The 23,397-nt window shown below is 55.9% G+C and overlaps 3 protein-coding genes across 4 annotated transcripts in view; 1 reads left to right on the top strand and 2 right to left on the bottom strand.

Annotated features, from left to right (window-relative positions):
* Window positions 1-258: 258 nt before the first annotated feature.
* Window positions 259-14,682, top strand: FAM83E (family with sequence similarity 83 member E). The gene is made up of 5 exons (XM_034945608.3): window positions 259-1,139; window positions 3,196-3,363; window positions 4,039-4,163; window positions 10,502-10,919; window positions 12,992-14,682. Exons 1-5 carry the CDS (start codon window positions 675-677, stop codon window positions 13,250-13,252), a joined length of 1,437 nt encoding a protein of 478 aa, XP_034801499.1. The 5' UTR covers window positions 259-674; the 3' UTR covers window positions 13,253-14,682.
* Window positions 3,616-8,149, bottom strand: SPACA4 (sperm acrosome associated 4). Its single transcript, XM_063600474.1, has one exon. It carries the CDS (start codon window positions 7,416-7,418, stop codon window positions 7,044-7,046), a length of 375 nt encoding a protein of 124 aa, XP_063456544.1. The 5' UTR covers window positions 7,419-8,149; the 3' UTR covers window positions 3,616-7,043.
* SULT2B1 (sulfotransferase family 2B member 1) overlaps window positions 14,681-23,397 on the bottom strand; it is a 24,407-nt gene continuing 15,690 nt past the window's right edge. For both annotated transcript variants that reach the window (XM_034945274.3, XM_034945272.3), the window contains exons 3-6: window positions 22,321-22,447; window positions 21,237-21,331; window positions 17,211-17,391; window positions 14,681-14,977 (exon numbers count right to left, since the gene is read on the bottom strand). In XM_034945274.3, the coding sequence (XP_034801165.1) occupies window positions 14,706-14,977; window positions 17,211-17,391; window positions 21,237-21,331; window positions 22,321-22,447 (675 nt within the window). In that variant the 3' untranslated portion in view covers window positions 14,681-14,705. The remainder of the gene's footprint in view (window positions 14,978-17,210; window positions 17,392-21,236; window positions 21,332-22,320; window positions 22,448-23,397) is intronic.

Genomic DNA, 23,397 nt, shown 5'->3' with positions numbered 1-23,397 from the left:
GTGGGGGCTGTCAGATTTGGCCAGAGACAGATGCTCCAACAGGCAGATACTGCGACTGTCAGTCAGAAGCCATTGGCGTTTGCCAGACAGTGGAAGGAGAGGGTCAGTTCGTCGTGCTCTTGGCCGGGGGCAGGCAGGCAGCCTGTCGTGCCTTTATTTAAGGACCTTTGGGTGATTGGAGACAGGCAGGCAGCTTGCCGCCTGGAAATGATCAAGTGGTCAGCCTGACCAAATTCAGGACAGCTGAAGGGTCTGACTGGGCACTGTGTGACTGGTGGGTTGGAGGCTGTCGTGTGGCTGAGCAGAGATGGCCAGCTGATGGGTCACACAGTTGGGGATGGTGTCAGGAGGTCAACCTGACCAGCAGAGACGGCTGGCAGGAAGGTCACGGAAGGCCAGCCAGGCATGGTGCCACTGGGTGCAGGCAGGTGGTGGATCTGAGTGGCCTGACACATTGGATGGTTGCTTACTTGGGCAGCGTGATTGTCAGAACGGTGTGGCAGGGGCTGCTGCAGGGAGCCATTTGGACATCTGCAGGGCCCCCCTGGAGGCCTCGGATGGCCACATAGGGTCTGCCTATCAGGAGAATCCCCAGATGATCACAGTCCCCAGAGACAGCCAGACCCCCGGGGACCCAGCCTCTCACAGTCAGTCCTCCCACCCGAGTGACCCCGATGGCGGCCTCCCAGCTGGCGGCGCTGGAAGGAGTGGACTCCGGTCCCAGGGTGCCCGGGGCCAGCCCCGGCTTCCTATATTCCGAGGGCCAGCGGCTGGCACTGGAGGCTCTGTTGAGCAAGGGTGCGGAGGCGTTCCAGGCCTGTGTGCAGCGCGAGGAGCTGTGGCCCTTCCTCAGTGCGGATGAGGTCCAGGGCTTGGCAGCGGCAGCTGAAGACTGGACAGTGGCCAAGCAGGAGCCCAGTGGGATGGCAGAGGGAGCCACCACCGCCGATGTGGACGCGGGCAGCCTGAGCTACTGGCCTGGGCAGTCGGAGCAGCCGGCGCCCGTCCTGCGGCTGGGCTGGCCAGTGGACTCTGCGTGGAAAGGCATCACCCGGGCGCAGCTGTACACCCAGCCTCCTGGGGAGGGTCAGCCGCCCCTCAAGGAGCTGGTGCGGCTGGAGATCCAGGCTGCCCACAAGGTGGGTGTCGCGGGGGCCCTGTGTCCATTCCCCAGACTGGGACGGGGACCCAGGCATTCTCTCCCTTGTCCTCCTGGGACTTGCAAGCCCACACACCTACCCTAAAGGACCTATACCCCTGGGACCCAGGAGTGCACACCTTCCAGCCCCAGGACTCAGGTGCCTACAACCCCAGACCTCATCCTTACTCTCAGAAAGGGGGACCCGGCCGGGCGCGGTGGCTCACGCCTGTAATTCCAGCACTTTGGGAGGCCGAGGTGGACGGATCACGAGGTCAGGAGTTTGAGACCAGCCTGGCCAACATAGTGAAACCCCGTCTGTACTAAAAATACAAAAATTAGCCGGGCATGGTGTGGGCGCCTGTAGTCCCAGCTACTCGGGAGGCTGAGGAAGCAGAATTGCTTGAACCCGGGAGGCGGAGGTTGCAGTGAGCCAAGATCGAGCCACTGCACTCCAGCCTGGGCGACAGAGCGAGACTCCATCTCAAAAAAAAAAAAAAAAAAAAATGGGGGCCCCTACCCTCCCCCAAGACCTGGATGCCCTTAGGTATCGATGCCCCTTGAACCTAATTATGACACCCCCAGTCTCAGTCATTCCCCCATCCCCTCATCACCAAGCCAGGGGTTTCCACTCTCCCTCCAAGGAAGGCCCAGATGTCCACACTGCAGCCCTTGGAAAGCCTGCTGTGTACTTCACAGCCTTAGCGTGCGCCAGCTCCCACGTGAAGGGTTTCTCAGGGGCTAACGTGCATCATCGTCCCGGAACCCTGTACCGCCAGAGGGACTATTGTGCCCACGGAGGCACGGGGGCGGTTAAATCTCTTCCCTGTAAGTGGCCGAGTGGGGATTTGAACCCAGGCTGTCTGGCTGCTGAGTCAGGGTTTCCACTACTTTATGCTGCCTGCAAGATCCAGGCCTTCAGCACCTCCGTGTCCCCCAAGTTCGCCACGGTGGCCTAGCAGGTCAGCCGTCCTGCACCCAGCACCCAGAAAATTCCGCAGGACCCAGAAATGCAGTTGCCCACAGTGCCCTACGGGACATCCACCACTGATCCTAGAGCCAAACTGCCGTGGACATTTGGGTACCGCAGTGTCGCAGCTCAGGGGACGCTGTTCTGTGTTATAAACGTGATTTGTAGGCCAGCCACGGTGGCTCACGGCCTGTAATCCCAGCACTTTGGGAGGCCAAGGCTGGGGGATCACCTGAGGTCAGGGGTTCAAGACCACCCTGGCCAAGATGGCGAAATCCCGTCTCTACTAAAAATACAAAAATTAGCCGGGCGTGGTGGTGGGTGCCTGTAATCCCAGCTACTCTGGAGGCTGAGGCAGGAGAACTGCTTGAGTCCCAGAGGCCAAAGTTGCAGTGAGCTGATATTGCACCACTGCACTCCAGCCTGGGCAACAGAGCAAGACTTCGTCTTTAAAAAAAGAAAAAAAAAAAAGCCGGGTGTGGTGGCTCACTCCTGTACTCCTAGCACTTTGGGAGGCTGAGGCAGGTGGATCACGAGGTCAGGAGATCGAGACCATCCTGGCTAATATGGTGAAAGCCCATCTCTACTAAAAATACAAAAAATTAGCTGGGCGTGGTGGTGGGCGCCTGTAGTCCCAGCTACTTGGGAGGCTGAGGCAGGAGAATTGCTTGAACCCGGGAGGTGGAGTTTGCAGTGAGCTGAGATTGCGCCCCTGCGCTGCAGCCTGGGAGACAGAGCGAGACTCCATCTCAAAACAACAACAACAACAACAAAACAACAACAAAAACACAAAAAAACAAGCAAACATGTGATTTATGATTACAGTTTTCCAGCATTTAGGGGCCGGGAATCTCGAGGAGGGGCTGGGGCTCTCATGGAGGGGCAGCGTTTTGCTCATTCACACATAGGTGCTGTTTGAGCAGCAGTGTATGTCTGGGGGTCTCCCCTTTAGCCCCCCTGAATGTTAAACTCCCAGCCCCCAGAGCACTTTACTCCCAGATTCCAGATGTCAGGTTTCCCACACCCTCTGAGTGTCCCCTGAGCCAGCTTCCGTTCACACGTCCACCTCCCCTCTCCCCATGCCCAGCTGGTGGCCGTGGTCATGGACGTCTTCACTGACCCAGACCTGCTTTTGGACTTGGTGGATGCTGCCACGCGCCGCTGGGTACCTGTCTACCTGCTCCTGGACCGCCAGCAGCTGCCTGCCTTCCTGGAACTGGCCCAGCAGCTGGGGGTGAACCCCTGGAACACGGAGGTAGGGGCCGGGCCAGGGGGTCCTGTGAGTCCCCATTCCCCTGGCATGGGGGCAGTGGGGGCAGACCCTTCCATGGAGCTCCGGGTCATTGAGATGGATGCTAGCAGGGATGGTCCCCCGGGATCTCATGCCCACAGCACTGGGGAGGTGGGGGTGGGCATTCCCAAGGAATCTTGAGTCACTGAGTTTGGGTATCCCCAAGAAACGCCTGAGGGTTGATATCAGTGGCTCTGAGGAAGCTGAGACAGATACTTCTTTTTTTTTTTTTTTTTTTTTTGAGACGGAGTGTTGCTTTGTTGCCCAGGCTGGAGTGCAGTGGCGTGATCTCGGCTCACTGCAACCTCCACCTCCCGGGTTCAAACGATTCTCCTGCCTTAGACTCCCCAGTAGCTGGGATTACAGGCATGTGTCACCATGCCTGGCTAACTTTTGTATTTTTAGTAGAGACGGGGTTTCGCCATGTTGGCCAGGCTGGTCTCGAACTCCTGACCTCAGGTGATCCACCCGCCTCGGCCTCCCAAAGTGCTGGGATTACAAGTGTGAGCCACCACGCCTGGCCTTGGACAGATACTTCTATGGAGTCATGGGTCCCCCAGTTAGAACCAGTCTGGAGGGAGCCTGAATCCATGCAGTGGGCCTCAGCAAGGGTGTGCCCTCCACTCCCCACACCAACAGAACGTGGATGTCCGTGTCGTGCGGGGCTGCAGCTTCCAGAGCCGCTGGCGACGGCAGGTGAGCGGCACCGTGCGGGAGAAGTTTGTGCTGCTGGACGGCGAGAGGGTCATCTCAGGATCCTACAGGTGTAGCCCCCGCCCCGCCCCCCACCTCCCGGCGTCCTATACCCCACTTTCCCTCAGTGTGCTCAGAGAACTGCTGGCATCCCCTTGCCCAGGCCTCTCTTTTCTCATCTGTGTAATGGGGGCAAAACACTCTTCCCTGGGGAGGAGTTGGGTGCCGCGGCCGGACCTGGTGCTGGCCTGTTTAGTGGTCTTGGGTAAGTCTGCTTCTCTTTGACCTGGTGTTTTCTCATCTGGAAAACTGGGCAAACAGTTTGGGGGTGGGGGTTGTTCAAAATCAGGAGCACCTGGATTGGGATCTAAGCTCTGCCTCGGGTAAATAACTCCACCTCTCTGAGCATCTAAGAAAATGCCCGGGCATGGTGGCTCACGCCTGTAATCCCAGCACTTTGAGAGGCTGAGGCAGGCAGATTGGCTGAGGTCAGGAGTTCAAGACCAGTCTGGCCAACATGGTGAAACCCTGTCTTCCCAGCTACTTGGGAGGTTGAGGCAGGAGAATTGCTTGAACCCAGGAGAGAGGTTGCAGTGAGCCGAGATCGCGCTGTCACACTCCAGCCTGGGAGACAGAGCAAGACTCCATCTCAAAAAAGCAAAAAAAAAAAAAAAGAAGAAACTGCAAATAATAACAGCACCTACCTCACAGGGTCACAGCACAGCTGGGGAGGAGAGGGGTGTGGCCTCTGGGACCAGACGGCCTGGATTCAAATTCTAGCTCTCTCAGTTCCTCGTTGTGTGACTTCAGGCAACTTACTTCACCTCTCTGTGCCTCAGTTTCCCCCTCTATGTCACGGGCTGATAGGGTTAGAGCCTCTAGAACCAGGTCCCTCAACAGGGGTGGCACCCACGCTCGGGCTGGCTAAGTCTTTGTTTTAGGAGCTGTGGGGTGCATTGTGGGAGGCTCCTCGGCATCTTCAGCCTCCACCCAGCAGAGGTCAGTAGCATCACACGCCCCATACCCCCGACTCTCCCTGCCAATTAGAGAACCGAAAACCTCTCCAGACAGCGCAGATGCCCACTGGGGAGCACAGGTGCCCAGCTGAGAACACTGCTCAGGAACAGTGGCTTTCAACCCTGTGCATGCACCAGAATCCCTGGGAGCGCTTGTTAAAACACAGCTTTTGGGCTGGGCGTGGTGTCTCACACCTGTAATCCCAGCACTTTGGGAGGCCGAGGCTGGTGGATCACCTGAGGTCAGGAGTTCAAGACCAGCCTGGCCAACATGATGAAACCCCATCTCTACAAAAATACAAAGATTAGCCAGGATGATGGTGGGTGCCTATAATCCCAGCTACTCAGGAGGCTGAGGCAAGAGAATTGCTTGAACCTAGGAGGCAGAGGTTGCAGTGAGCCGAGATCACAGCACTGCACTCCAGCCTGGGAGACACAGCAAGACTCCGTCTCACAAAAACAACAACGACAACAACAACCACAACAAAAAACAACAACACACAGTTTTTGTAGCAGATAATTCAGGAAAAGGAAAAAGAAAAAGGGCCAGGTGTGGTGGCTCACACCTGTAATCCCAGCACTTTGGGAGGCCAAGGCAGGTGGATCACCCAAGGTCAGGAGTTTCAGACCAGCCTGATTAACATGGTGAAACCCCCGTCTCTACTAAAAATACAAAAAATCAGCCGGGCCTGGTGGCATGCATCTCTAGTCCCAGCTACTCGGGAGGCTGAGGCAGGAGAATCGCTAGAACCTGGGAGGTGGAGGTTGCAGTGAGCCAAGATCGCGCCACTGCACTAAAGCCTGGGTGACCGAGCGAGACGCTGTCTCAAAAAAAAAAAAAAAAAAAAAAAAGAGGAAAAGAAAAAGAAAACGGAAAAAGGCCAGGCGTGGTGGTTCATGTCTGTAGTCCCAGCACTTTGGGAGGCTGAGGCAGGAGGATCGCTTGAGCCCAGGACTTCAAGACCAGCCTGGGCAACATAGCAGGACCCCATCTCTACAAAAATTAAAAAAAATAAAAATTAGACATGATGGAGCATGCTTCTAGTCCCAGCTACTCAGGAGGCTGAGGTGGGAGGATTGCTTGAGCCCGGGAGGTAGAGGCTGCAATGAGCCAAGATTGCACCACTGCACTCCAGCCTGGGCAGCAGAGCAAAACCCTGTTTCAAAAAGAAGAAGAGAGAACAATACACAGCTTTTGGACCCCACTGCCATTCATTGTGCCTGGAACAGGGCCTGAGAATCTGCATTTTCAGGAAGTTCCCACTTGCTGCTGCTGCTGTTTCTGGTCCAGGGACCACACTTTGAGAACGACTAGAGTTGAGACCAGGATGTTTGAAATGTTTGAAAGAGTGTTTACCTTCCCAGCTTGGTGTGAGGATTCAGTGGCACGTAACATAAGACAGGCTTGGCCAGGTGCCGTGGCTCATACCTGTAATCCCAGCACTTTGGGAAGCTGAGGTGGGAGGATCACTTGAGCCCAAGAATCCAAGACCACCCTGGGCAACATAGCTGGACCTTATCTCTACAAAAAGAAAAAAAAAAAAAAAGGAAAAGAAAAGAAAACAAAGAATGCTCCATGAACATCAGCTGTCATTTGTTATGATATATATATATTTTTTTACCATATTTCATGGACTCTAAAGTGCTACCAATGGAGAGAAGCATCCTGATTGAAATGTGAGAAGCTCTGCGTCTTAGAACCAGTGGAATAGAGTAATACAATCAAACCCACGGGCCGTGCTCCCCTGCCGCTCAGTCAGGCCTGGGGATGCTTCCCCGAGCACCGGGCTCCTGGTGGACAGCCTTAGAAGGGATGAAGCCAGGGCTGCAAGAGGTTGTCCAGGGCCTCTCTGGCCATTTAGTGGGGGAAGGACATGGGGACATGGGGAGTGGCGGATCTGGGAGAACAGTCCCAGGCCCTGTCCTCCCTGTTGGTCACAGCAAACGTGGAGGAAGCAGCATACCCAGCCCCAGTGCCAGGCTGGTGGTGGCCCCCACTGTCTGGCTGCTCGGGGCTCTGTTACACAGGCGGCCGGTGCAGCAGTTGGTGGTGAGGCTGTAGGTGACGCCCCTGTAGCTGACGGGTTCCTCAAGGCCGCAGCTGGTGGCTCGCAGGCAGCCTTTGTTGATGACCGGACCAGTGCCCGGGGCGACCCCGTGGCCTGTGAAGCAGTCCTCGTCATCGCCACAGTGCATGTAGGTGCCGGGACACTGCATGGAGTCGGTGAGCTCACAGAAGACGCAGTCCTTGACACCCGTCGTGCCTGGGGGCAGAGCCATCACCAGAAGCAGCAGCCAGCACAGGACCATGGCGGCCTGGCGGCGTTGACGCTGCCCCAGCCAGGCCGTGGGCTTCCCAGACCTCCCGGAACCGCTGAACGAAGGACCTCTGAGGACTCCTCTTGCCCACGGGACTTTGGCCCTGGTCCTGGCCTCCCAGGGTCAGCGCCTGGAGTGTCCTCTGTTCCCAACGCCCTGCGTCCCTCTAAGTCCTGGGGATGGAGGTGAGCGGGTGGCTGCTGCCCAACAAGAGTCTGTGAATGGAATGAGTGATCTCACAGATCCCTCGGGGTTCCCACTGGCCGCTCTGGGGATGAGGTCATAGGTGAGAGGAGTGGGTGTCACAATCCAAGGGGTGGCCTGCCCCGCCGACCTGCCGGGGTGCAAGAGGGCTCTGCCGCCCCTGCCAAGGTGAAGACGCCCTGAACCCAGAGGGCGCTGGCCACAAGCTTGTCCACATTCTCTGTGCTGTACACCCGCCAAGGGCTTGACTTCAGCCTCACACCTCCCATAGTGACCCCATATTCCAGATGGGTAAACTGAGGCTGGGGAAAGGAAAGTGATGTATCCAGGGTCCCCGAGCCAGGATGAGAGCCAGGTTCATTGAATTCCAAAGAGGCTGGGAAAGAAGAGGGTGTATTAACTGAGCACTTGCTGTGTGCCAGGATTCATGCTCAGTGCTTGCTTGCTTTTATTTTTTTGAGACGGAGTCTCTCACTCTGTCACCCAGGCTGGAGTGCAGTGGCGTGATCTCAGCTCACTGCAGCTTCTGCTTCCCAGCTTCAAGCGATTCTCGTAACTCAGCCTCCCGAGTGGCTGGGACTACAGGCGCATGCAACCACATCTGGCTAATTTTTGTATTTTTAGTAGAGACAGAGTTTCACCATGTAGGCCAGGCTGGTTGCGAACTCTTGAGCTCAAGTGATCTGCCCGCCTCGACCTCCCAAAGTGCTGGGATTACAGACGTGAGCCACCACACCACGCCTGGCGCTTGGTGCTTTCAATAACAACTACTGTGATGACAGGAAGTGTTAGGGCACCGGCCCCCACAGCTCACAGGCTCTCAGGGCCAGCTATGTGCAGGGGGCTTGATTCAAATTCAGTCATTTGAATCTTCCTATATTGTATTTATTTCTTAATTTTATTTTTTATTTTAAAAAATTGGCCGGGCGCAGTGGCTCACGCCTGTAATCCCAGCACTTTGGGAGGCCGAGGCGGGTGGATCACCTGAGCTCAGGAGTTCAAGACCAGCATGGCCAACGTGGTGAAACCCCATCTCTACTAAAAATACAAAAATTAGCTGGGCATGGTGGTGTGCACCTGTAATCCCAGCTACTTGGGAGGCTGAGGCAGGGAGAATTGCTTGAACCTGGGAGGTGGAGGTTGCAGTGAGCCAATATTGTGCCACTGCACTTGAGCCTAGGCAATAGAGCAAGACTCCATCTCAAAAAAAAAAAAAAAAAAAAAATAGGATCTTGCTCTGTTGCCTAGACTGGAGTGCAGTGGCGCGATCTTGGCTCACTGCAGCCTCAACTTCCCAGGCTCAAGTGATTCTCCTCCCTGAGCCTCCAGAGTAGCTGGGACTATAGGTGTGCACCACCATGCCCGGCTAATTTTGTAAAATTTTTTATAGAGATGGGGTCTTGCTACGTTGCCCAGGCTGGTCTCAAACTCCTAGCTTCAAGTGATCCTCCTGCCTCGGCCTCCCAAAGTGCTGGGATTACAGGCATGAGCCACTGCACACGGCCTTCCTAGGTTTTTGCTCCAGATTGCAGATGAGCACTGCAGGGAGCAGCAAGGTGGAGAGCTTGGTGCACAGCCAGGGCTGACTAAATGGCAGTCATTCTAGGAAGCAGCTGGGTCTTAAAACAATCCCTGTTATTGTCCGGAAGTGAATTCCGTCTCTTTCCAAAGGGGAAAACTGAGGCATTGAGGTGTTCCTAAGTGGGGACCAGGTAGAGCCTGGGTTTAAACTCCAGTCTGATTCCAGATAAGTTTTTTTTTTTTTTTTTGAGTCAGAGTCTTGCTCTGTCGCCCAGGTTGGAGTGCAGTGGTGTGATTTCAGCTCACTGCAACCTCCACCTCCCGGGTTCAAGCAATTCTCCTGCCTCAGCCTCCTGAGTAGCTGGAATTACAGGCATGTGCCACCATACCCAGCTAATTTCTGTATTTTTAGTAGAGATGGGGTTTCACCATGTTGGTCAGGCTGATCTCAAACTCCTGACCTCATGATCTGCCCGCCTCAGCCTCCCAAAGTGCTGGGATTACAGGAGTGAGCCACCGCATCTGGCTTTTTTTTTTTTTTGTGGGAGGGGGGCGAGGGGGACAGGGTCTTGCTTTGCTGCCCAGGCTGGAATGCAGTGGTATTATCACGGCTCACTGCAGCCTCAATTTCCCAGGCTCAGCCGGGCACGGTGGCTCACACCTGTAATCCCAGCACTTTGGGAGGCCGAAGCGGGTGGATCACCTGAGGTCAGGGGTTCGAGACCAGCCTGGCCAATGTGGTGAAACCCCATCTCTACTAAAAATACAAAAAATTAGCCGGGCATGGCGGCAGGTGCCTGTAATCCCAACTACTCAGGAGGCTGAGGCAGGAGAATTGCTTGAAGCCAGGAGGCAGAGGTTGCAGTGAGCTGAGATCATGCCACTACACTCCAGCCTGGGCAACAAGAGCGAAACTCCGTCTCAAAAAAAAAAAAAAAAATCCCAGGCTCAAGGGATCCTCCCGCCTCTCTCCCAAGTGGCTGGGAGTACAGGTGTGCGCCACCACACCTGGCTAGTTTTTTTGATTTTTTGTAGAGATAGGGTCTCACCATGTTGCCCAGGCTGGTCTCAAACTCCTGGGCTCAAGCAACCCTCCTGCCTCAGCCTCCCAAAGCGTGAGTCACCACACCTGGCCCTGATTATATAAGTGTCTTAACTTGGGCTGTCTTCACTCCACCCCTCCCGAGTAGGTGCTTCAGTTGTGCCCATTCTACAGACGGGGAAGCTGAGGCTGGAGAGGTCAGGACTCGCCTGAGGTCCTACGGTTTCCCCTGGGACCTGGCTGAGGAGGGGGGCCGGGCTGGGCCCTCAGGGTTGGAGACTCTGACCCCCTACTCCCCGACCCCCAGCTTCACGTGGAGTGACGCACGCCTGCACCGAGGCCTGGTGACCCTGCTGACTGGTGAAATTGTTGACGCCTTCAGCCTTGAGTTCCGGACGCTGTACGCGGCCTCCTGTCCGCTCCCACCTGCGCCCCCCCAGAAACCCTCGGTCATAGGTGGCCTGCAGCGGGGCCGCAGCCCGCACCGCGTGTCCCGCCGCCGCTCCGTGGCCCCCGCGTCGCCTCCGCCGCCTGACGGCCCGCTGGCCCACCGCCTGGCCGCCTGCCGCGTCTCCCCTGCTACCCCGGGGCCGGCACTCAGTGACATTCTAAGGAGTGTGCAGCGCGCCCGGACCCCCAGCGGCCCCCCGGCCCGGCCCAGCCGCTCCATGTGGGACCTAAGCCGCCTGTCCCAGCTGTCTGGCTCCAGTGATGGGGACAACGAGGTGAGACCTTGTGGCTGGTGCCAGAAGATGGAGCCCAGGAAGGGGAAGGCGTTTGCCCAGGGTGGTGCAAGCCAGGCTCCAGGGGCCCTGCTCCCAGCCAGAGCAGGAGGCGTTTCCTGAGGGCCTGCACCCCTAAATTCATAATGGCATCGTTTGTTCATTTCCTGCACGCCTGCTGCATTTTGGGCAGGTGGGCGCTGGGTGGCATGGGGCAGAGACAGGAGAGCCCTGGGTGCAAATCCTGGCATGACAGACTAGGTGGGGGGAAGCCGAGGACTTGAATTCTCTGAACCTTGGTATCCTCATCTAGGAAGGAGCAGAGCAAGGGCACTCATTCCGAGTTTGGTTGGGGGAGGAATCCACGTGGCTAAATGAAATAGAGTAGTAATGACAACAACAATACATTCCTGAAACAGGGAGATCGAGACCAGCCTGGCCAGCATAGTGAAACCCTCTCTCTACTAAAAATACAAAAAAATTCGCTGGGTGCGTTGGTGCACACCTGTAGTCCCAGCTACTCCGGAGGCTTAGGCAGGAGAATCGTTTGAGCCCGAGAGGCGGTGGTTGCAGTGAGCTGAGATCGTTCCACTGCACTCTAGCCTGGGTGACAGAGCGAGACTGTCTCAAAATAATAATAATAATAATAATAATAAACAATAAATAAATACATTCCTGAAGTGGAATTTGTTTATTTTGTGACATCCTCATCCCAGGCCAAAGAAGGCTATATATATAATTTTTTTTTTTTTTTTTTTGAGATAGGGTCTTGCTCTGCAATGTCTTGGGAATCAGGAATCATCTCCCTCTGTCCCAGGCAAGGAAGGCTCCTAGCTGGAGAGGAGACGGGGGATGGGCAGGGGCAAGGTCCTCACCTTCACCTGGTCCTGAGCACCCTCACCCAGCATCCCCTCCCTTGGCAAATATTTGATCCCGGCTGGCAGATGCCGGCGCTTCCGGTTCCTCCCCAGCTGCAGAGGTGGGGACCCAGCTCCTTGTCCCTCTGTAGGTTAGGGGGTCCCAGGTTTGCCCTCTCACTTCCTCCCTTCCCTCTCGGGCTCCCCACACCGTCCTCCTTACCTGCCTGCCTCCTCTGCATCCCTCTCCTTTCTGTCCCTCCTCCTCCTGCTGCCTTCCTGCTTCTTCCTCACCTCATCCTTCCCCTTTCACTCCGTCTGTCTCCTCTCTCTCCTTCCTGGCTCCCCTCCTCCCTCCTCTCCTTCTTTCTCCTCCCTCACCTTCTCCCTTACCCCTTCCTCTTCTTTTACCTCCTCCACCCATTTTTTTTTTTTTTTTTTTTTTTGAGACAGGGTCTCGCTCTGTCTCCCAGGCTGGAATACAGTGGTGTGATCTCGGCTCACTGCAGCCTCAACCTCCTGGGCTCAAGTCATCCTCCCACCTCAGCCTTCCAAGTAGCTAGGATTACAGACCCATGCCACCACGCCTGGCTAATTTTTGTATTTTTTGGAGAGATGAGGTCTCACTGTGTTGCCTAGGTTGGTCTCGAACTCCTGAGCTCAAGCAATCCTCCCACCTCCCAAAGTGCTGGGATTACAGGTGTGAGCCACCGCGTCCGGCCTCCATCTCTCTCCTCCCTCTCTCCTCTCTTCCCTCCCTTCCCTCCTCCACCATCTCCTTCCACCTCCCTCAAATCCTCTATCACTTCCTTTTTTTTTCTTTGAGACTGAGTCTTGTTCTGATGCCCAGGCTGGAGTGCGGTGGCGCTATCTCAGCTCACTGCAATCTCTCCCTTCCGGGTTCAAGCGATTCTCCTGCCTCAGCCTCCCGAGTAGCTAGGATTACAGGCGCCCACCACCACCTCAGGCTAATTTTTGTATTTTTAGTAGAGATAGGGTTTCACCATGTTGGCCAGGCTGGTCTTGAACTCCTGACCTCAGGTGATCCACCCACCTTGGCCTCCCAAAGTGCTGGGATTACAGGCGTGAGCCACCGTGCCTGGCTGTCTGTCACTTTCGCTGCTTCTCTCTTGCCTCACCTCTTGCCTTCCCTGGATCTGGGATGCCCCCAGGGCCCCACCCCAGCCTCCTCTCACCTCCCTCTCTTTCCCTCCACAGCTCAAGAAATCCTGGGGCTCCAAGGACACTCCAGCCAAGGCTCTGATGAGGCAGCGGGGCACTGGAGGAGGCCCCTGGGGGGAAGTGGACTCCCGACCTCCGTGGGGCGGTGCCCTGCCCCTGCCCCCCGCCCACCGCCTCCGCTATCTGTCCCCAGCCCGAAGGCGGTTCGGTGGGGATGCTACATTCAAACTTCAAGAGCCCAGAGGCGTCAGGCCGTCAGACTGGGCCCCCCGGGCAGGACTTGGGGGGCAACCCTGAACAGGAGCCCAAGCCAAATCTGCTGGCCCACCCAAGGAGCAGTGCCGGACAACTGTTGGCTCAGAGCCCCCTGCCTCAATGCCCTGCCTTAGACAAGGCTTCTGGCCTCGGCGTCTGTCAAGCAGAAGGGATGTTTGTCACTTGTTCTGCAACTTGGGCCGGGAGTGGTGGCTCATGCCTGTAATCCCTGCACTTTGGGAGGCTAAGGTGGGAGGGTTGCTTAAGGCCAGGAGTTGGAGACCAGCCTGGGCAACAAGTGAGACCCCATCTCTACAATTAAAAAAACAAATTAGTTGGGTGTGGTGGCGCATGCCTGTGGTCCCAGCTACGCAGGAGGCTGAGGTGGGAGGATCCCTCGAGCTCAGGAGGTGGAGGCAGCAGTGAGCCAAGATCATGCCCTTGCACTCCAGCCTGGGAAACACAGTGAGAGGCCATCTCTTAAAAAAAAAAAAAAAAAACAGAAAAGAAAAAAGAAAAAGAAAGGCTGATCGAGGTGGCTCACTCCTGTAATCCCAGCACTTTGGGAGGCTGAGGCATGTGGATCACCTGAGGTCAGGAGTTCAAGACCAACCTGACCAACATGGTGAAACCCCATCTCTACTAAATACAAAAATTAGCCAGGTGTGGTGGCGGGCGCCTGTAATCCCAGCTACTTAGGAGGCTGAGACGGGAGAATCGCTTGAACCCGGGAGGCGGAGGTTGCAGTGAGCTGAGATCATGCCACTGCACTCCAGCCTGGGTGACAGAGCGAGATTTCGTCTCAAACAAAAAAAAAGGACTTGGGCAAGCCCATTGCCTGCACCAGACCTCAGTGTCACAACCCAGAAGATGGGCTGGCAGCGCCCCCAGGCAGCGGATCCTAAAGAAGACACACACAGCTCCTGAGGGTCAGGCCTTCCTGATGAGGGGCCCGGGTGAGGCCCCGAGCTAGAGCGGCTAGAGCTGTGGAGGGGAAGATGGGGAGTCGCTGCCAGGCACACTGTGTTCAGGAGCTGTGGGGAAACTGAGGCAAGGAGCTGAATACTGAGGGAGTGGAATGTGGTGCAGCCACAGGGGAACAGGGTGGGTGGTGGGACTTTCTGTGGGCGCTGAGAGGGCGAGTCTGCCGGAGCTCCCGTTTACCTCTGCTCGGAATAAAACCACTTTATGCCAAAAACGTGCGTTACTAAAGACTGGCTCTGAATCCAAGAGTCCACAACCCAGCCCCCTCCTCCCTCAGACCCAGGGGTCCAGGCCCCCAGCCCCCTCCTCCCTCAGACTGGGGAGTCAGGCCCCCACCCCGGGAAGTGAGATGCCCAGCGCTGGGTTCCTGCAGCACCTTTGCCTCTGGGCGGGACTCTGAGTCGGGGACCCCGGCCTCTGGAAGCCTTGGTGTGGTGAGGATTCTCCACGCCCCGCTGCCTGCCCTGCCACAGCGCATCAAGGAACCTGGGCGGAAGCGACGTGTTTATTCTCAGGGTCTCGGGTGCGGGGTCTCAGAGGCCTGGCCGGGGCCGGGGCCGGGGCTGGGGCTGGAGTTGGGTCTGGGCTCACGCTCCAGGCTGGTGTTGGGCTCAAGGCTGGGCTTGGGCTCAGGCTCAGGGCTGGGCGCAGGGTCTGGGCTGCCGTCCTCTGGGTCTTCATCCCAGGGGAAGGTCGGCATCCCCCGCATCTGCTTGCGGTAGACATGATCGAAGGCTTCGCTCTGGGCCACCGTGAAGTGGTTCTTCCAGTCGCCGCAGACCCCTGGAGAAGAGGGGGCACCAGGGGGTGAGGAGCCTCTGGGGAGCACTGCGCCCCTACCTCCAACATTCCAGCAACCTCTTTCCCCTTCCCGGCCTTTGGTGAGGTGTTCCCTTTGCCAGAAACACCGTCCTCCCTACCCTCCACATTGCCCCCTTTGTGTCCTATGGTGGCAGAGTCTTGGCCTGTCACCTGGCGCCGTTCTCACCTCCGCCCTCACTGCCTCTGCTACTGCAGGATTCCTGCCAGTCCTCCCCTTTATCCCGGACCCTTTAAGTCTCTGCCCAGAACCTCTGCCTCCAACCCTGAATTCCTGCCCACCTTACAGCTTGTGTCACCTCCTCTGCGACCAGTCCCAAACCTCCCCTGCTAGAACAAGGCCTCCTGTCTCAATGCCCCCACAACGCTCCATGCTGCAGCCATTACTGCTTGGACATGGAAGGGACCCCCTTCTGCAGGCTCTGTGCTCAGGGCTTGCAAACAATTTGCTGATTGGCGCAGCAAGCGAGCCTCAGGAACCCTCCAAGCCTCAGTTTTCCATTTTTTTTCTTTTTGAGATGGAGTCTCGCTCTGTTGCCCAGGCTGGAGTGCAGTGGTGTGATCACGGCTCACTGCAACCTCCGATTCAAGCGATTCTCCTGCCTCAGCCTCCCGAGTAACTGGGATTACAGGCATGCACCACCACGCCCGGCTAATTTTTATATTTTTAGTAGAGATGGTGTTTAACCATGTTGGCCAGGCTGGTCTCAAACTCCTGACCTCAGGTGGTCCACCTGCCTCAGCCTCCCAAAGTGCTGGGATTACAGGTGTGAGCCACTGCACCCCGCCCAAGCCTCGGTTTTCTCATTGTGGGGCTATCACAGGGGCATCACCCCTCACCTGGAAACCTGGGGCTCATGGCATTCAGAGGACCGTAGTTTGCCTTTTAGCAAGTGCACGTGCCCCATGTTACCCAGCACCCTTAATGAGGTTGTGGGGAGGGGTTCCCTGGGGTGGGCTGAATAAGGACTCCCTCCATATCCACGTTCTAATCCTTGGAACCTGTGAATATGTGACCTTATGTGGCAAAAGGGATTTTGCAGATAGGATTAAGCTAAAGATCTGGAGATGGGGAGAGGACCCTGAAGTATCTGGGCGGGCTCAGTGTCATCACCTGGGTCCCTATAGAAGGGAGGAGGGTCAGAGATTAGAAGATGCTTCACTTGGCCGGGCGCAGTGGCTCACACCTATAATCCCAGCACTTTGGGAGGAAGAGGCGGGTGGTCAGGAGATCGAGACCATCCTGGCTAACACGGTGAAAACCTGTCTCTACTAAAAATACAAAAAATTAGCCAGGTGTGGTGGTGGGTGCCTATAGTCACAGCTACTTGGGAGGCTGAGGCAGGAGAATTGCTTGAACCTGGGAGGCGGAGGTTGCTGTGAGCCGAGATCGCGCCATTGCACTCCAGCCCGGGCAACAAGAGTGAAACTCCGTCTCAAAAAAAAAAAAAAAAAAAGAAAAAAGAAAAGGCCAGGCGCAGTGGCTCACGCCTGTAATCCCAGCACTTTGGGAGGCCGAGGCGGGTGGATCACAAGGTCAGGAGATTGAGACCATCCTGACCAACATGGTGAAACCCCATCTCTACTAAAAATACAAAAATTAACCTGACATGGTTTCAGGTGCCTGTAGTCTCAGCTACTTAAGGATGCTGAGGAAGGAGAATCACTTGAACCTGGGAGGTGGAGGTCGCAGTGAGCCGAGATCGCGCCACTGCAACCTCCAGCCAGCCTGGGCGACAGAGCGAGACTGTTTCCAAAAAAAAAAAAAAAAAAAAAATGAGTAAACGTGTTGTTTTGAGTCATGGAGTTTGTGGTGTTCGTTACAGCAGGAAGAGGAAACAACTATGCTGCCGCCTGCGCCCCGTAACCCAGTGCTTGAGTATTTCTGCCGTGAACATGGCCGTGGAGGAGGACTCATGAAGACTCTAAATCTCTCTCGGGTAAACCTGGCGTTGGCAGTACTCCTGGATGTTTTGCTGTCGTTGGGAGTTCTCTGGATGGGGACGCCTCGGGTGGCTGGCATGTGTGCTGAGTCAGTGCTAAGCCCCGTGCGTGATCAACCCTGGGGCCACAGTGACCCTGTTCACCCAATGTTACAGCTGGGTGAGAAACTGAGGCCCAGAGAGGTTAAGTGACTCTCCCAGGTCACACAGCCGGGCAGTGGCCTAGTGGGCTCTGAACCCCAGAGCCCCCGCACCTTTCCGGAGGAAGGCCCCGCGACGGTGGTCCAGCAGGCTGGGAGGCAGCAGTGTGTAGTTGGACATGGTGTTGGCCTTCATGGCGCCAAAGGTTGAGTGTGCCACGACGGAGCCCAGTGCCTCCTTGCCCAGCGGACGGCCCAGGAACCCACAGATGCGCTCCACGGAGCCCTGTAAGTCCTGCAGGCAGGGGAGAGGGGTCAGCGGAGGGAGGGCACTCGGCCAAGGAAGGAGCATGGAACCTGGGATCCGCATGTCTGGGTCCTAACCTGGGGCTGCCTGAGGGACGCTGCCTCTTTGCCTCAGTTTCCCCAACTCCAAACTGAGGGATTGGGCTATATCGCCTCTAAGGGTTTTTGCAGTTTCTGTCTTTGGAGGGTTCTCTAGGTGGGAGGGAATAGGTGGGCTTGGGGCAGAGGTCACAGCCGGGGGCAGAGGTCATAGTGGGGGGCAGAGGTCACATCCAGGGGCAGAGGTCAGTGCATCATGTTACCTGGAATCACCCTCCTTTGGGTTAGAGACAGGCATTGGCTGGTCTACATCTCAAACCTGCTCCTCCCCCAGGCCCCCATTGCAGGATGGCCCCACCATCCACCCAGGAGCCTGGCCTCCCTCTCTGGGTACCCCTCACCCCCAAACCCTGTCCGTCATGAGCCCTGTCCCTCCCCACCTGCGTCCCCTTGCCATATCCCCTCCTCTGTGTCCCTGTAGCCTAGAACTGCTTAGGCCTCATCCTCCCCTTCCTGGACCCATGCCCCAGCCTGCTGCTCCACAGCCTCCCTGCCTCCAGTCTCCATCCCCCTCCAGCTCATCCCCCACACCCCAGCTGACCCTGCTCCTCACTGGCTCCCAACTCTTCCGTGGCTCCCGAGTGCCCTGGGACAGAGTCCCAGACCCAGACCCGGCTTTCAAGCACAGATGTGGGGCAGGTGCAGTGGCTCATGCCTGTAATCCCAGCACTTTGGGAGGCTGAGACAGGTGTCGGGAGTTCGAGACCAGTCTGGCCAACATGGTAAAACCCTGTTTCTACTAACAATACAAAAATTAGCTGGGTGTGGTGGCGGGCACCTGTAATCCCAGGTGCTCGGGAGACTGAGGCAGGAGAATCGTTTGAACTGGGAGGTGGAGGTTGCAGTGAGCCGAGATCTCACCACTATACTACAGCCTGGGTGGCAGAGTGAGACTCCATCTCAAAAAAAAAAAGAACAGATGTGGTCTGGTCACAGCTCTTCCAATACCTTTCCCACCCTCTCCTTCTGGGACTCACCATTCCCTACACATTCCTCCCTCTGGGCCTTGGCATGGGGCTTCCAGAAGGGCCCATTGCCACGGCTGCAGCTCAAATATCACCTTCCTTTCTGAGTGTCTACTATGTACCAAGCTCTGATCCAAGCCCCCCATACATTTGTGCCGATCCCACCATCAGCTTTGCAAGGGAAGTGTCATTATCTCAATTGGTAAACAGAGGCCCAGAGAGGGAGAGACACTTGTCCAAGGCCACACAGCCAGAGAGGAGCTCAGGTCCCTGGAGCCCTTAGTCCTCCCCTGTGCCCCTCTGCCTTTTTTTTTTAGACGGAGTTTCGCTCTTTTCGTCCAGGCTGGAGTGCAATGGCGTGATCTCGCCTCACCGCAACCTCTGCCTCCCAGGTTCAAGCGATTCTCCTGCCTCAGCTTCCCGAGTAGCTGGGATTACAGGCATGTGCCACCACGCCTGGCTAATTTTGTATTTTTAGTAAAGACAGGGTTTCTCCATGTTGGTCAGGGTAGTCTCGAACTCCCACCCTCGGGTGATCTGCTCACTTCGGCCTCCCAAAGTGCTGGGATTACAATGAGACTAAGCCTCGCTCTGTCACCCAGGCTGGAGTGCAGTGGTGCTATCTCGGCTTACTGCAACCTCCACCTCCTGGGTTCCAGTGATTCTCCTGCCTCAGCCTCCAAAGTAGCTGGGATTATAGGCATGCACCACCATGCCTGGCTAATTTTTGTATTTTTAATAGAGACAGGATTTCACCACGTTGGCCAGGCTGATCTCGAACTCCTGACCTCAAGTGATCCGCCTGCCTCGGCCTCCCAAAGTGCTGGGATTACAGGCATGAGCCACCATGCCCGGCCATCACTACCTTCTGATATGCAGCACCCAGCATGGTCAGCCCTCTGGTCAGCTCCGCCAACCCCATGGCTCCGATTTTCCAGGTCATTCCTGGTTTCATAACCTTCCATCTCTTTATTTTCTTGAACCACTGACGTGTCCCAGAAATTCTAACATGTGGGCGGCGCCTCACACCCAGGGGCAGCCCAGAAGCTGTTAGGCTCTGTGGCCCAGTTCTGGGTTTGGAGAAGAATGCTTGCTGGAAAAGAGGGGGAGGAGTAGCACCGACACCTTTTCTGGAGCTTTCCATTAAAAGAAAGTTACCAGGGTGGGAAAAAATAAACATGGAGTCTGCAGGCAAGAGCCATGTGCCCTGGGCAAATTATCAACCCTCTCTTAAGTTACAAACCTCCAGTTTCCTCGTCGGTAAAATAGGGATAATAACAACATTTGGGAAAACCATATAAAATTACCTTTTTGTTTTTGTTTTTCTGGAGACAGAGTCTTGCTCTATAACCCAGCTGGAGTGCAATGGTGCGATCTTGGCTCACCGCAACCTCCAGCTCCCAGGTTCAAGCGATTCTCCTGCCTCAGCCTCCCGAGTAGCTGGGGCTACAGGTGCCCGCCACCATGGCCGCCTAATTTTTTTGTATTTTTAGCAGAGACGGGGTTTCACCGTGTTGGCAAGGCTGGTCTGGAACTCCTGAGCTCAGGTGATCTGCCTACCTCGGCCTCCCAAAATGTTGGGATTACAGGCATGAGCCACCGTCGGGCCCAGCCAAAATTACCATCTTAAAATAAAAACTAGTTGGCGGGGCCGACCAGTTATATAAATATATAACTGGTCCAAATATAAAAACTTTGGGAGGCCGAGGTGGGTGGATCACCTGAGGTCAGGAGTTCAAGACCAGCCTGACCAACATGGAGAAACCCTGTCTCTACTAAAAATGCAAAATTAGCCGGGCATGGTGGCGCATGCCTGTAATCCCAGCTGCTTGGGAGGCTGAGGCAGGAGAATTGCTTGAACGTGGGAGTTGGAGGTTGCGGTGAGCCGAGATCATGCCATTGCACTCCATCCTGGGCCACAAGAGCGAAACTCTGTCTCAAAAATAAATAAATTAATTAAATAAAATAAAAATAAATAAAAACTGGTTGAATACAGGCATTTCATGTGGTTCAGTCTTTTTTCTTTCTATTTTTTGGAACAAGGTCTTGCTCTGTCGCCCAGGCTGGAGTGCAGTGCTGCGATCTCAGCCCACTGCAACCTCCGCCTCCCAGGTTCAAGCCATTCTCCTACCTTAGCCTCCTGAGCAGCTGGGACTACAGGCATGTGCCACTGTGCCCGGCTAATTTTTGTATTTTTAGTAGAGATGGGGTTTCACCATGTTGGCCAGGCTGGTCTCGAACTCCTGACCTGAAGTGATCCACCTGCCTTGGGCTCCCAAAGTGCTGGCATTACAGGTGTGAACCACCACACCTGGCTTTCTCTCTCTCTTTTGAGACAGGGTTTTGCTCTGTTGCCCAGGCCGGAGTACAGTGGCACCATCATAGCTCATTGTGGCCTTGACCTCTTGGGCTCAAGGGTTCCTCCCGCCTCAGGCTCCCAAAGCATTAGGATTACAGGTGTGAGCCACTGCCACTGTGTCCGGCCAACCCTCCTGGGTTAAATCTCGCCCCTGCCCATTCCTTATCTTCCTTCCCACTCGCCTTTGCTCCTTAGCTCCTCTGCCCCGCCAGCCTGCTGTGTGGTTTAGGGATTTTGTCTGTGGTCTTGCTCACAGGCTCAGGGCCTCTGTTCTGTTCCTGCAGTATCCCCAGGGGCTGGCGCATTGCATGGGGAGGCGGAGGGGTCCTGAGACCCTCGGGAAGGGGAGAGTGTGGGGTGTGAGCAGAGGGTATAGGGGGGACGCTGCACCTGGAGGAGGTGGGGACTCACCTGCTGCAGCTCCTCGTAGGTGATAAATAGGAAGTTGTCTTTGCCCTTCATCCGAAGCCAGCCCTTAATGTGGTCGAACCAGGAGCCAAACTGCACTGTGGGCAGAGGGACAAGTGGGGTGAGGGCTGAGTGGCGGGGTTCCCCCAGCCCCACTGGGGCTCGTGGGTCTAACTAGCTGTGCCCCACAAACCCCCAGGTCCAGCCCCCAGAGCTGGATGCCCTCCCCCAGAGCCCCCACATTTCCACCAAGTTCTGGGGCTCTTCCAACCTGCTTCTCCCCTGGTTGCCCGTCTTGGGGGGCCTTTGTCTATCTGTCCATCCAGTCCACCTCCACACACTTGGATTTCCCTCCAAAGCCAGGGTCTCTGACAGCAGCAGAGAAAGGAACACGTGGCCAAAGGGCGCTGCCTTTCTTAGTACCAGGGGCCTGTCTCCTCCTGTTTCCTTGTCTCTCCCTGTCTCTCTCTGACTCTATCTCTCTTTCTGCATTTATTTCCTTATCTCTTTTTATGTTTTATTTTTTTTGAGACGGAGTCTCACTCTGTTGCCCAGGCTGGAGTGCAGTGGCACGATCTCGGCTCACTGCAAGCTCCGCCTCCCAAGTTCAAGCCATTCTCCTGCCTTAGCCTCCCGAGTAGCTGGGACTACAGGCACAGCCACCACACCCGGCTAATTTTTTGTATTTTTAGTAGAGACGGGGTTTCACCATGTTAGCCAGGATGGTCTCAATCTCCTGACCTTGTGATCCGCCTGCCTCAGCCTCCCAAAGTGCTGGGATTACAGGCATGAGCCACCGTGCCGGGCCCCTGTCTCTTTTGTTGCCCTCTCTCTCAGTCTTTTTGTATCTGTGTCTCTCCCTGTCTCTGTCTCCTCTGTCCTTTGCCTGTCCTGCGTCTTTCGGTCTCTCAGCCTCTCTCCCTCCGTCTCTTCTTCTCCTGGCCGCCTGCTCTCTGTCTCTATTGCCCCTTTTGATGCCCTGTGTCTCTGTCTCTCTCCCTTTCTTACCCCTCCTCTGTCCCTCTGCCCATCAGGGTCCTCTGGGGCTCCTCCCCACCCCTCCTGCCCCGCTTTACCCTGTCCCCACCTTCGCCTTTGAGGAAGTCCCTCAGGAACTGGTCGGGTGTGCCCGGGTCCTTTAACTGCCCGGCGATCTTGGAGTAATGATAGAGGGAGACCACAACGTCCCGGGGGTTGCGGCCCATGTAGATCACCTGTGTGCGGATGGTGAGGAGAGGGGAGAAGGCATCAGACACAGGCAAGACCCCAGCCCCTGAGGCCTCCTGCCCTGGAGACCCCTCTCTTCTGACCCTGAAGCAGGAAGGACTCAGGGCAGACTCTTTTTTTTTTTGCGATGGAGTCTGACTCTGTTTCGCCCAGGCGGGAGTGCAGTGGCGCCATCTCAGCTCATTGCAACCTCTGCCTCCTGGGTTCAGGCGATTCTCCTGCGTCAGCCTCCTGAGTAGCTGGGACTACAGGAGCGTGCCACCACATCAGGATAATTTTTGTATGTTTAGTAGAGATGGGGTTTTACCATGTTGGTTACTCACCGATGGAGGAACCCCTTGAGGACAGGCAAGGTCTTACTCATTCCTAGAGCCTTAGCCCAGAGCCCCACACACAGGAGGCTCTGGAAATTGCTTGAGGGAATGACAAAGGAATAAAGGGAGGGAGGCTGAGAAAGAACACTTGGCCAGCTGCGGTGGCTCATGTCTGTAATCCCAGCACTTTGGGAGGACGAGACAGGAGGATAACTTGAACCCAGGAATTCGAGACCAGCCTGGACAACATAATGAGACCCCCATTCTACAAAGAATACAAAAATTAGCTGAGTGTGGTGGTGCGTGCCTGTGGTCCCAGCTACTCGGGAGGCTAAGGCAGGAGGATCACTTGAGCCCGGGAGGTCGAGGCTGCAGTGAGCTGTGATCACACCACTGCACTCCAGCCTACATGACAGAACGAGACCCTGCCTCAAAAACAAATAAACCAAAAAACAAAACAAAACACCCCCAGATCCACCAAAAACTAAATGAAAACAGACTTAGAGAAACGTGGCTGCTGGTGTGAGGTCTTGTAATAACGTTGGTGCTTTCCAGGGCTCCCTCCTGATTCCTGTGCTGTAGAGGATTCCTTTCTGCCCAGAGAAAGGCCTGGCCCTTGCCCC

The sequence above is a fragment of the Pan paniscus genome, chromosome 20 (assembly GCF_029289425.2).
Source record: "Pan paniscus chromosome 20, NHGRI_mPanPan1-v2.0_pri, whole genome shotgun sequence".
NCBI lineage: Eukaryota > Metazoa > Chordata > Mammalia > Primates > Hominidae > Pan > Pan paniscus.
The sequence above is the reverse complement of the archived record's forward strand: the minus strand, read 5'-3'. Positions and strand labels throughout refer to the sequence as shown.

Coding starts and splice junctions, on each gene's coding strand:
- SPACA4 (XM_063600474.1), bottom strand. CDS start 7,418: ATGGTCCTGTGCTGGCTGCTGCTTCTGGTGATGGCTCTGCCCCCAGGC.
- FAM83E (XM_034945608.3), top strand. CDS start 675: ATGGCGGCCTCCCAGCTGGCGGCGCTGGAAGGAGTGGACTCCGGTCCC. Junction 4,164..10,501: donor GTCATCTCAGGATCCTACAG/GTGTAGCCCCCG, acceptor CCCGACCCCCAG/CTTCACGTGGAGTGACGCAC. Junction 10,920..12,991: donor CCAGTGATGGGGACAACGAG/GTGAGACCTTGT, acceptor TTCCCTCCACAG/CTCAAGAAATCCTGGGGCTC.